The following is a 13,382-nucleotide window of genomic DNA, read 5'->3' as shown; positions in this document are numbered from 1 at the left end:
AGACTCCAAGAGCAACTGCTCCGACCATCCAACATGTTCTCATCTCAGCAAAACCTTCCTGCCACAGAGCCTTTGTAAGACGTTTTTAATGAGACAGTCACAGTTTGGTTCCTCCATTTTCAGAGGCTTGCTCTTTATGCTACATCACCTGAGTGTCTAATATTGCCACGGTTGGATTTACAGGGGAGTTAGATGGCCATCTCATGCAAATATGCCTGTATGCTGAGGTGGTGTATGCTATGAGATACAGACGTGTCTGTATGAGATGGCAAGGGGTGTGATGAAGCATCAGTACTTGACGCTCTGTGAATGAGAGCAGGCCTTCATTTCAGCAAGTGGCCCTCACCAACATCTGTTTAAGTTCAGCGACAAAGCCCTCCAGCAGCTGTAGTAATTATGATGATGATGATGATGATGATGTTCTCAGCTGTTCTTAGTGGACAAAGTCCATGTAGGGAGGAGGATGGTTGGATGGATGGAGGGCTGAGTCAACAAACATATTCCCCTAACCAAAGATCTAACTATACCACAAACAAAGAAGCTTCTCTACACCTAACGGAGTTAAACTGAAACTTAACCGTGGAGCTGTCACATCAACAAACTTTCATTTTAATTCCTCTAGAACTGAGAATTGCTCACAGCAACAATGCTTTAAATTCATTGCTGAATTACTTGGCACACTGGAAATTAAGTATTCTTTCATTATTTACTATATAAATTAATCACTGTACATTTTACATCATCACACAACCACTGTCCAATTAAATCTATATAAGTGAAACAGTAGATTGCAATATAACCTGTTTTGTAAAAGGATAGGTGAAATAAGCTACGCTTCAGCCTACACCTTTTCGGTCTTGAACATTTATTGAATGCCTTCTTTAGTTATTTATTTATTTGTTATTTTGATTTGCTTAATCTTGTTTTGTTTTCCTTTCTTGGACCTTGACCAGCTGCTGTATTTATGTTGAGTTGTCAAGTCTATTACGCAATGAGTTGTGTCAAACCAAAGACCGAAATAAACTAAACTAAACTAAACTAAACTAAACTAAACTAAACTAAACTAAACTAAACTAAACTAAACTAAACTAAATCAAATCTGAGGCCCTGCCTACTCGTGCTCCACATAACGCGGTTGTGTTGTGTCCTGTCTTTAAGCACGTTCGCAGGGTGGACTTAATGACAATAGTAGATAATAGTCTTTGTTAAATCTTAAGTCAACTGTAAGTGTAACTGCATTTTGTCTTTAACTTTACTTACATGTAAACTAAAGATTGTCTCCCCTTCTCTTGGCAGTTTCTTTCCAAAACAAAAAGCTTGTGGACAGGAACTAAACAGAACACGTGTGTTTAATATATGTTTCGTTAGGGAGTGGCTGCTTCCTAAGACCTTCAGTACGCTCATGCAGAATGCCAAAATATTAAAAGTGACAGAAACAGGGCCTTCTTGAGCAGAATGCTTCCTGTTCGACTAGTGGCAAACTGGTCTGGGGGCCTGATCGAGTGTTTAAATATTGATCAGAGTGTCCACAGCAAAATAATCATATCCAGTCTATATTATCAGTGTAGACTCTGTAAAGATTGCTCTCTTTATCGAAGTCCCTCCACGAGCTGTTCCTGAAACCAACATAACAGCAGGAAGCTTCCCATATGGGCATTCCCAGGAGGAAATCTTCATCAAATTGGGGTCTGTGGTCTAATCTGCATCTATTTCAGGAGCCGCGGTGTGAGTATTTCTGGAAAGCCCTCTTGTAGACCCTCCATGTTGTTTAGGTTATGTCGTGTCTTTGTAATACTAATGTTTGGATAGGGAGCGACAGCAGCAGAATGGTCCCAGAGCCCCTTATTATCCCTCTGAGCTCCACTTTAATGCCGTCTGTCTCTGGCACTCTGGAGCCGAACCAGAGAGAAATTAGCCCTCTAATTGACAGACAAAAGAAAGTTCATCTGTGCGCTCTCTTCTGATCGCTGTCTGATCTCCTCTTGCTTTTCTCTCTTTTCTCCTCTCTTCACGCTCACTCTGTCACTTAACGGTTTCTCCTCCTCCGCTCCCGTTTGTGATCTGACTGTCTCCCTTCATTCCCCTCCAACTCGCCGTCTCTTTCGCTCTCCCCGTCTCCCCCTTTTATCCCTCCTCTTCAGAGAGCTGTCCTATCCCTCTGCTCGTCTCTCTCCCATAATTCATAGTGACAGGAAAGGTTAGAGCAAGCACGGCGGAGCTCTGGCTGACAGAGTGAGGAGAGCCGAGTGTCTTTTAAAGCCTTGTCGTTACACACTGTTTACAAGTCAGCGCAGTTTGACTGAAAATACTGAAACCCAGTTTCATGTGTGACATTAAATAAAGTCAGAGAGACAGTGTTGACATGTGAGGATTAGTGCTGCACTTACACATTTATTATAACATCGTGTCATGTTCTATGAAGCAGGTTTCCTCTTTCATTAGAGTTTTAGTTGGTGGTTTTAGCATCCATTAGTGTAGGTTTCATCATTTTGTCTTTTACAGGAGAAGATGTGCTGTCCAAATTAAAAAAATGTTTTACCTTCAGTACTTCAGTACTCACTGCCAAGTCAAACAGTATTTACTAAAAAATTCCAACATGCAGGTGAAGTGGGAGGCTGGAGGCGCAAACACATCACATTAGTCATTAATCAACCCTCTAATTAAGCCCAGCTGAGAAGGTTTCATGCTTAACAAATCATTGAAGATATTTCCCTGTGTTCAAACAGGTCAGCTGGATTAAGCACACCAGTTTAAAGAGCCAGTAATGTCACACATTTAGTTTCATCTACCCCACCTAAATCTGTGCTACTTTAGATTTGTTTGTTTGTACAGGTGATGGTCTGAGTGCTGTTTCTGAGGCTTCTCTCCTGCCAAAAATACACTTCTCTGAGAAATTTTCTGGACTTTTCAGTATCAACACAGCTGTCATCTTTGGTCATGAAGCAACTATTTTGGTCTAATTGTTGGAAGAAAATGAGGATGCAGTGCTTCCACGTGGCCCAGAGTGATATTAGAAGGTCAGTTCAGACAACTTAAAAACATAAGTTGTCACGTCCCTTCGGTGGTATACAGCCGTGCAGACAGTTTTGGTTTTTCTTGTCCAGGTTTTGAGCTATCGTGTGCCATATGTGACTTTTTAAGCTCTGGTTCTTACCGTGATGCACTGTAGTAGTCATAGTTGAATTCTGCCTTTACATGTATTTGTCCACATGCCTGTACAGGGCTTGTCCACAATGGATGAGGACACGGACAGCAGATGTGGTTCTGTCCCATCTGATCCCAACATGTCCCACTGACTCTGATAAAGTTTTTTATCACAGATATTTGGTAGCACAGCTGCTCATCTCCTGGTTCAGTTTCATGTCCATCTATGCCTTTAAATTAGTCATTCGCCATGTGACTCAGTGAATGGGATTCATTTAGGACCCTGGACACCTGAAAGCAACAAAACATTGTCCCAAATTCTCAGGATAGAGCACTGTGGACAGTTTTCAGTGGAACTACTTTCTATCAAAGAAATAGTCCTTTGAAAATCCTTCTCTTTGTGTTCTCTGTGTTATCTAGAATAACAGGATGACTGTTTCTGTGAAGAGATGCTGCTTTTGAATTTTTAAATGCCATTGTTCAATCCTGTGAACAGCACAAACAGAATTTCGCTCACCTCCACTGTACCTCAGACAGAGACATCTCAATATTTAGGTGGCTGGGTAGCAGTCAGTAGAGATGAATGGGGAAATATGCTTTTTATTTTCCTTGACATTTGGGTGAACTGACCCTTTAAATGTGCAAGAGCCATTAGGAGGAGAAAGGTTGAGAATGCACAGTGATCAAATGGCGATCAGACCGGACTTTGGGTCATGGCTGTTGAGATAATCAGCTGGGAGGGTAACACACAGACATTGAGGAAGGACGGGCACGCACACTCAGGGCTCGCTGGATTAGCATATAACAGGCCGGTAAACAAAAACAACAGAGCTTTCATTAATTAAGGACCAAGGGGCTGGGTGGGCAGACGGATGGGCGAGGGCTGCTGAGACACTCAGAGTGTGGCACAGCGCCAGGCCTCCAACCACGCCAACCAGTACACAGCTGCCTAATGGAGCGCTGGCACTGCTGAAGGACGGGGGAGTGGAGGGAGGTGGAAAAAAGAGAAGAAAGAGCGGAAATTGGAGATAAAAATGAAATAATCAAGGAATTTGTGGGAGAAAAGAGGCAGAGAGAAGCGCGGGCTGAAAGACAAAAGGGGCAGAAAGAAAGGGAAACAAAGTTTGCGAGGGAATTGAGAAGAGGAGGAAACAAAGGCAGATAAAAGGAGAGGGGGAGTGTGTGTGTGCAGAGGGAGAGATGAGATGGAGATAGAGATGGAGATTGGATGATATCCCTCTGTCTCTGTTCATTAATACCGTATGATCTCCTCTCTCCCTCCTTTGTGATTTTAACACATTTCTAATTAGCACAGAATCCTCTAAGTTGGAGCGGGAGGGAGGGAGAGCGGGGACGGGAATCATATTTATATCTGTCTTTAATAAATTCACTTTCATTTGATCTTTTTTTAAACGCACGGGTTGCTGTGCAGCGCCTCTTCTCTTTCCCCTGACTCTGGCAGAATAAAAGGTGGTGTAAATGCAAGGCTAATTGTTATGCTTGTAAGGAAGCTTTGCACGGTAGCTGAGGTTGTTAGATTACAAAAAGTGGAGATTTTCAAAGTTTTACTGCTGCACAAAAAAACCCATCTCCCCTGTGATTCAGAAGAGTTAAAGATGTGGAAGTCTGGAGTCATAGACACACAACTAGTCTGGTGCATTGCAGGAAATAGTGGCTTTAATGTCAGCATCTAGTATATTATTGCTTGACTTTACTCTATCTGCTGTATTCTGTGTCTTCATAGAGACAATGTCAGTGTAGCAGCACATGAGGGAAGCTCCCTCCACGCCTTTCACTGAGACACTTGGCAGCTCGTCTAATCAGAGTGCAATTAGACGGAGACTTCTCTGGGCGACAGAAGACTCTGATTACCCAAGAGTCACTGGGGGTATATTTAGTATCTGTGCTCTTGTTCCTCCGTGGTTCGCGTGGCGCCCCGGAGCTACGGAGCGAGCTGGTGCATGGCAGAGACATTGGAAGGCGGGACGGGCTGAACTTGGCTGGGGCGCTCGCTCAGACTGACTGAGTGACTGCGACTGAGCTCTAACAATGTTAACCTGATCCAAAGCCTCATCATCCAGCTTCCAAGAACGTCAGGGTGTTCCAAATTACACATACATCAAATCTCTTTGTGCCTGTAGCTCCTCGGTGCTTTGTTGCTCTGATCCTCAATTGCTCCATTTGTTCGTCACAGTTAGACTCATATTGGTTTGCCCGTAAGGAAGGGCAATATTGCACCTTCTATTAAATGCAGCCCAGTTTCCTCCTGAGGAATTATGTACATTTTGGATGCTTCTGCAAGTCCTGATTTGCCTCCAACACCAACAATCAGCACCAATGTCAGCAGTAATGTGTTGTTTATGTAGCACAGCAGTAAGGGTGTGGAGGGTAGAGGGTGGAGTGGTGGGGTGGTGGATGGGCGTGAACAAACCTTCTCAGAGGATACTTGAGTTTGGTTCACCGACCTGCAATGAACATTTGTTATTAGCTGAATGATCTTTACCTCACCCTTCTCATAAAATAGTTGCCAGGCACAGGGAACATTTTACAAATGTTGATCTGTTGGGTTTTTGCTGAACCCTTGTTCAAGATGTGGTTACTATGTCAAAACTACTTAAGAGTAGAGACAGTTTAAGTTTAATTTTATAGAAGTTTGAACTGCACAACGCTTTGCCAGCCATCTAATTCAGCCACCTCCCTAAAAGACTGTGATACTATGTATATCAAAGTTTAGCCATTATTCTAGATTGTTTTAACTGTTTGACCAGGCAATCAATATTGTAATTTATCTGATGAGTTCAGTCCAGGAAGTCCAATATTCTCATTCAGTAGAGAAGTCACAAGGAGGAGCTGTATCTGGATGATGGAGCATGAAACCAGAAACCGTGGTTTGCTATGTCATCGTCTGTGAAGATACGTTTAAATGTCTCTGGGGTTTGTCCTTATTATATAAGCACATTCTGCTCTGATGCCTTATCGGCAGGATGACATCATTTGTCTGTGAGAATGCACTTAAACTGACAACATCTGATACTGTCATTCTTCTTTGGAGGACAGTCATGTGTCAGAGCTGCCAAAGTGTCACAGTCCTGCATAGCACTTACCTGTGCTGCAGCTCTTCAGCCACGCCCCATACCTGCCCTTCTGCACACCTAGCCTATCAGGTTCATCGGGAGGGTATTTAAGCCACGCTGTCATTCTTCCCAGTTCCCAGTTGTCTTTGCGCCATGCCAGACTCTCCAACGCTCTTCTCCAGATTGATCTGCGGTATCCGACCCCGCCTGTTCCTGACTACTCCTTCCGTCCTTGCCCTGTGTCTGCGGGTGCAGATCTCACCGCCTCAGTGGTTACAAAGAGCACTTTCTCCTCCGAGAGTGATTTCAACCTTGCCGAAATCTGTCAGTGATTTCCGCGTTTGATCCGCTCTCCTCACACTAACTCCTTCTGAGCCGGCTCAGTACGGCACAGTGTTGCTCTGGTTGTCCGTTGTCCCATATTCCCCGTAAATCGGCCAGCACTGCAATTGGGTCCTTCATTAGCCCGTTATACCAAAGTGCACACCTTCCAAAACACTGTGCAACAGTGTCCAGAGTCTGGTTCAAAATATAAAACGTATGATTAATTTCTGAACAATGTCATCAGTACAATCAAAAGCCTTTAATATTACAATATAAGCAAGGCCTCCTCACTTTAAGAAGCTGATGTACCTGTGTTTTGTTTCTAGCGTTTTACATGGAATTTATAGTGTCTTTTTTGGACAATGACCTTATTTTTACACCAAACTTCTAATTAGCACTGCAGTTAATGAGCTGTCAAGTTGTTATATGAATCTGACAATGACATACTTTTGTAATCTGTTTTCACCAGCAAAGATACTGCATGTATTTCCTTGAAATATCCTTACTCCAGTCAAAACAAAGTGGACTTTAGAAACTTGAATGGAATAAAATTCCAGGTTGATTTCATTTGTTTTGCATAAATGAAAATATCTACGGGTGACCTCAGTCTAGTACTGAGTAGGCATCATCCTTCACATCAGATCGCCTGCATGTGTTCCAGTTTTCAGTCCTGTAACACAGGAGCGCATCCATTTCAAGCTGCTGTCCTAAACCATCAGCCTGTCTGTGTTTGCTTTACTGACCCAGAATCCCCCTCAGTGCCCCCACTCCTCCTCTCTATTTCATGTGTCTACCAGCGATCTATGCATCTCCTCTTTGCTCTCTCCCACCTCATCAGCTGTCAGCTCTTTGGGGAATAGGTCCGGGCTTCCACAGATCAAGGCAGTCGCGTCAATAACCGTGTTCACAGAGATGAAAGCTCTGGTGAGCCGAGCCTCACTAGTCGGTTAGGTTCAGGAGTTCACAGGCGCCGCCGAGGTGTAGTGTTGCTGTTGCTGTCAGTCATTGTGTGTGAACCCCACAGATCGGAGGCAACCTGAGGACTGTTATCAGAGTGTTACGGCTGTTTGACTACAACCGAGAAGGACACATCGAGCAGCGCCAGTTCCGCCGCATCCTGGACAACTATTGCATCCACCTGACAGACAAGGAGTTTCAGAGGTGGAGTTATGCCTCTGACACAGTTTGACACAACAGATTGAACAGATCTGTGCAGCAGCATGCAAAGGCCCACACATGTCACACATGAGGACTGGTTGAATGGTCAGTGGGCTGGGATTTCTGCTAAGGACAGTTTGGGGATCGATGCCATTTAACAAATCTGGATCCTCTCCCTCTCACACACATATGCACATGCACACTTTCTTACATCTGAGCTCCACAGTTGAACATCTGAACGCTGACTTTAAGAAATATGTATACATAAAATCAAATCATCCTTTCATAACATGTGCAGATGGTAATGTGTCGCGCTCGCACACAGGCACACACACGCACGTTGTCAGCCAACCAGCACAGGCCCGGCTATTTCCAGTATTCCCTGTGGTGGGAAGTCGTCTGTCGGCTAGGACGAGATCACTAGTACTAACTTTGTGGTCAGCCTTTGTCTCAGGATGAGAGTGCTAATTGACTTTTAAAACTTCAGGCCCTGCAGTCAAATCCACTCCAGAAACGCCGCTCAACTTTTTTGACGCGACTCTAGAGGATTGTATGTGACAGGTTCATTTTCAATGGCTTTAATTGGTTTTAGCGCTCAGGACTGTCTCACACACACACACACACACACACACACACACACACACACACACACACGACACACACACAGTCTGTGTGTTTGAGCAGACAAAGCCGAGCATAAAGCGTGACCTCTTTTCTCCTCTCGTCATTGACACGGATGTTTTTGACATTACAGGTCACCTGTGATCCTGCGTTTATTTCAACATGAACATCCAGCTTCTGTTTGCTTTTTTCTAGGTTGTGGAATCACTACAGTCCCAAAAACATGTCCACCATTTCCTACGAACAGTTCCTGGAGAAGCTAGGCTTTGGTGACAGCCATGACTTCAAGATTGCTCCAGTCTGCACTAAGCTAGGTAAGGAAACAGTGATTATGGGTATCTGCGTCACATTTAAACTCATCCAAGTGGTTTTTAAGAAATTTCAGTCTGGACTAAAATTAGACAATAACAAGAGTTACTATGTTTTATAGAGGTGACCACTCCACCTGGGAACGTCAAAGAGAGGAAGCAGAGACCAGAAGCTCTTTCCAGCTCATGTGACGCCCCATCAGTCCTGCCACACAGGAAGCTGCAGTCTCTCTTCCACTACAAGGTACAGACTTGTCTGAATTACTTTGTGTATTTTATTCCTCGTGTTTGCATGTCACCATCTGGCCCTCTCCCCTGCATTATCCTCTTTAAAGACAGAGGGGTAAATTGGCTCTAAGTGGCGCGTCAGGATGCAAACGGCAGAGGGAACACTTCTAATTAAAATGTTTGCCCAGAAAAATCAGCTCCTGAGTTAGTGTGTTAATCATGGCTAATTTGCGGGAAAGGCGGCGTCGGCCGGGGCTGGCTCCTCTCTCACATCCGAGAGCTGCACTGGGATGTTTTCCATGGCAACCAGAACCAGAGATGACTCACTTCCTGTCCTTATTGAGGAGCATAAAAGCGAGAGAGAGGACTGTCTCTAAAATATGAATGTACATCAGTGTGTTTTCTACCTGTCAGATGTGTATGAACTCTACCCCCGTGTGGCAAGCGCTGCAGGCCTTTGACACCACCCACTCTGGCCTAGTAAAACAGGATGTCCTCAGGGCCATTCTCAGCAGCTTTATATTTCCCATGAACCCTCGCTCATTCCAGAAGCTTACCAGCCGGTAGGGAATGCACTATTTTATTTATTTATCTTTCTTTTCTCTTCCCTCTTTCTGCCAACCTACTCTGCCTCAACCTCCCTGCCCTTTCCTCTTTAAATCTTAAAATCAAGCTATCATTTATTCTCTGTAATATATTTTTCATGCATGTGTATGGATTATGTGTGTGTATGCAGCTATGGTTTGAGAGCAACAGGGCCAGTGAGGTGGAAACACTTCTTGGGCCACTTCACGAGCGCGCTCAAGGAAGAGGGCGTTGCAAATCTTCACTCCGAGAGGTCAGTTTGAAATGATGTGTTTTAACCTGTTTCACATGCATTATGGAGCCTACACATGTGCTGAGGAGTGTTTCAGTCATCACATGTTGTTCTCAGGTCTGCTGTCGTCTGTGCGGAGTCTGTTCCCACATGACATGAAGGTTTCTGAAAAGTTAATGCTGCCTGCATGACTCTGAATCTGCAGCGCTTGGTGTTATTTTAGTGAGTTATGTTATTGTTCCATGGTAATACAGCTTAAACTGTACAGAGAACTACTTTATGATTAAGCCTGATTTTTGCCCTGGATTGGTCACACCTCACTAATTTTACAATCTTTTGAGGAGCAGAGGAACGGTTAACAATCTGGCCGTTGGGGAACAAGTCCAGTTTCCCTCATGGCCGCTATTAAAAGATGTGTTAAAAACTGTAGTTGTTTTTATAATACTGAATTTGAAATACTGTGGAACATCGAAACATCTTTACTGATACTGTGCTGTGATATAAAACTGAACTTCAGTGACACCTGGCAGACACCTTATTGTCTGCATCCTCTAGGCCATCTGTGGCTAGATATTTTTTCTTCTATTCTAACTTTGTGGAATTGCCACAAAGTGATGCTGCCCTTATTTCTTTTTGGACAACACTTTGGAAAAACTTAGAAGATCAACATGTTGTGTTTCACAAAGTGGTGAACCTCTCTCCATCCTCGCTTGTGATCGACTGAGCCTTCCCAGGAAGCTCCTTTCATACCCAATCATGATACTATCACCTGTTACCAATGAACCTGTTAACCTGTGGATTGTTCCAAACAGGTGTTTTTGGATCATTCCACAACTTTCCCAGTCTTTAGTTGCTCCTGTGTCTGTACTTGATTGAAATATGTTGCAGCGTCAAATTCAGAATGAGGATATATTTACAAAATTCAGTCGATGACGTAAAACATTAAATAAACTGTCTTTGCGCTGTTTCCAGTTGAGTATTGTCATTATTAGCAGATTTTCACACCGTTTCTTATTTATCTATTACTCAACGTCCAAGTTTTTTGGAGTCAGGGTTGTAATTTGCACATTGAAATCATCACCCATGAGAACACTGTAACATTCACACTCAGGAATGTTCCACTTATGGCTCCCAGTAGAACCATGACAGACGAGTTCTTGAGACCTTTCCAGGTCATCAGCTGGCAAATTTACAGACCATTCTAAACAGGAAAAATCCACTCCAGCTGTTAGTACCACATGAAAAATTCCAGAACATTAAAGGGTGAAGGTGCTTTAGGAGAGAACGGTCTCTAATACTTGAGGTGCTGGCAAGGCAAAGCAATGATTGCTGGTCAGAAAGATGGGTTTGGAATTGTAAGGAATTAATGGCTGTATATGTCTATTCTTATATGTCATCTTCTCTCTTTTCCTTACCTTTCCTTTCCACCTTTGTCTTCTCTCAGGGCCTTTGAGCAGCCTTCTCCAGATGACTCACATGTACAGAACATTTACCCTCGACTGAAAGACATTTTCCATCTGTTGGACACGGTAGGAGTCAGGACTAAGGATTTAAATAATGCACTTAAGTGTACTGACGAATCTCCCACTTGCACAAAAGACGCACGGAAATGCTTTCAAACCTCTCTCGTATTTAGGCAGCCTTGCAAAAAGTGTAGCAAAGACAAGACAGAAGTGATTTTGAATGTTATCAGACAGGACACATGGGAGTAATCTCAGCAGATTGCTAAGAGACAAAGGCACATGCTCAGGTGTACGCTTTAAATATAAATGCCAGACAGCTTTACAGATGAGCCAATCATCATCCACAGCTTTTTGATGGCCATAAACATGATTAGATGATTGCATATGGCCACTGGTTAGCCACTCAGTCACTAGCCATATGTTCGTCTGACAGCCATCCCCTTCAACACGCCTCCGCATCCAGTTCTGCCTCTTTAATTTCAAATCAGTCTACTTCAGCTGGATGAAACTTTGGAGTTCGGCTAAACTTTGGGGGAGGGGGGGTAGAATTTTCCATTAATTCAGAGTTATGTTTGATGTTGCTGCCGCCACTCACAAAACAACAGTCGGCTTCCAAGTTTGAGGAAGTGTGTGTATGTATGCGTGCGTGTACGTGTGTGAAGCCTCTCCCAGATATGAATCACACATATCTATCTGCCAGAATCTCCTCCTTTTAATGGCATGGAAGAGAAAAAAACCCCTCCATCAACTGTTTTAATAATCTATTCAGCGGTGGGAGATCAAACAAGAGTGTCCTCACACCGCCAGCCAATAATGAGGCTTTTCACTCAGGCAGGTTCTAAGCCAACTATGGTTTTTAGACAATCTCTGGGGAAGCATTCAAGAGCTCGGAAGATTTGCTATGATTTGCATTGTTTGTGTATGATTCAAACATACACAATAGATGGAAGTGCTGTTGTGCCAGGCCATAATTAGTGCTATCATAATCATTAACATATGCACTGTTAATGCAATCCAGAATAATAGCCTGTCAGTGTGGGGACTGTGTACTTTGTGGTGATGTTTTGAATTTCTCTTCACTCCCATTTTATGACTTTCTCTCAAAAAACATTGTTGTAAATCTTTAAAACAATTCCCACACCATATATACACATATATACACACACACACACACACACACACACACACACACACACACACATATATATATATATATATATATTTGTTATTATATATTATGATCTTTAGATCATTTTTTAAAATTTGTGATGAATTACAGATGTGTTTTGTTTATCTTCTTTCGATATCAAAGCTTTGTCTGTGCCATTGTGGAAAAAACTGCCATGTAAGCTGTTGAGCACACAATTCAAAGTGGAGGGCGAGGATAATTTATTTATTTTTTGTTCCATCAAAGAAAAGAATGATACAAAGTTTTAAGAATTTATGAGAGATGGTAAGGGAAGTAGTCAGAAGACGCTAGCTGTGACATGTGAACAAATATAATAGAAAAAGGGTCTTAAAGACAGTTTAAAACATCTGGACCAGGACGAGTACCTCCTTTTTATTATTAGTGATAACATCAATGTTGCTTTGAGAAACAATGTTGTAGATAATTTAGTAATACAACAGGTTTTGTTACAGGTTTGAACAAATATTCCTTATAAATTCCATTTTCCCATCATTTTGCTACAGACTACATTACCCATGACGATACGTATCTGTGCATGTCTGTGTTGTCTCAGATCACGTCCTTGTGAAACAATGCAGTCTGTACCATCTGAAGAGGGATGCTCTCATTGCTTTTCTTTGCAGAAGGAGGCCGGTTGGATCACTCGGGCAGACCTACGACATTTGCTGGAGAAACCAGGTGGGACCGCCCAGGCCCACCTTCTCCCGTCACAGATCTCAGAGCTGCTCAATGCACTGGACCCTGAACACACCGGGGTCATCCAGCTGGACCGCCTGGAGAGACTCAACCCCAACATCAGCGTGGCACCACCTACCTCCCCTGCTAACACTGCTGAGCCCCTGGATGTCCTGGAGGAGACTGAAGACACTACTGTATGTTTGTATAACCATTTGCTAGTGTGTGTGTGTGCAAGCATTTGTGTGTCCCTACAGTGGTTACACACTTCCACGTTGGGCCATAGACATCCATTATGTTGCTTTTTTTTTTTTTTTTTAAATCAGGAGCAGCTAAAAACACCAGATGAGAGACAGACCACACAGTGTGCTGATAAAGTAT

The 13,382-nt window shown here is 43.2% G+C and overlaps 1 protein-coding gene across 1 annotated transcript in view; it reads left to right on the top strand.

Moving 5' to 3' along the window:
- The window catches only part of LOC139350931 (EF-hand calcium-binding domain-containing protein 6-like), a 40,748-nt gene that overhangs the window by 9,535 nt on the left and 17,831 nt on the right, over window positions 1-13,382 (top strand). Inside the window, 7 exon segments of the mRNA XM_070992608.1 lie at window positions 7,567-7,703; window positions 8,517-8,635; window positions 8,752-8,873; window positions 9,272-9,420; window positions 9,594-9,695; window positions 11,119-11,203; window positions 12,950-13,198. Coding sequence (XP_070848709.1) covers window positions 7,567-7,703; window positions 8,517-8,635; window positions 8,752-8,873; window positions 9,272-9,420; window positions 9,594-9,695; window positions 11,119-11,203; window positions 12,950-13,198 — 963 coding nt within the window.

The sequence above is a fragment of the Chaetodon trifascialis genome, chromosome 22 (genome assembly GCF_039877785.1).
Source record: "Chaetodon trifascialis isolate fChaTrf1 chromosome 22, fChaTrf1.hap1, whole genome shotgun sequence".
Classification (NCBI taxonomy): domain Eukaryota; kingdom Metazoa; phylum Chordata; class Actinopteri; order Chaetodontiformes; family Chaetodontidae; genus Chaetodon; species Chaetodon trifascialis.
Note: the sequence above shows the minus strand (reverse complement) of the source record. Positions and strands in the feature narration are given on the sequence as shown.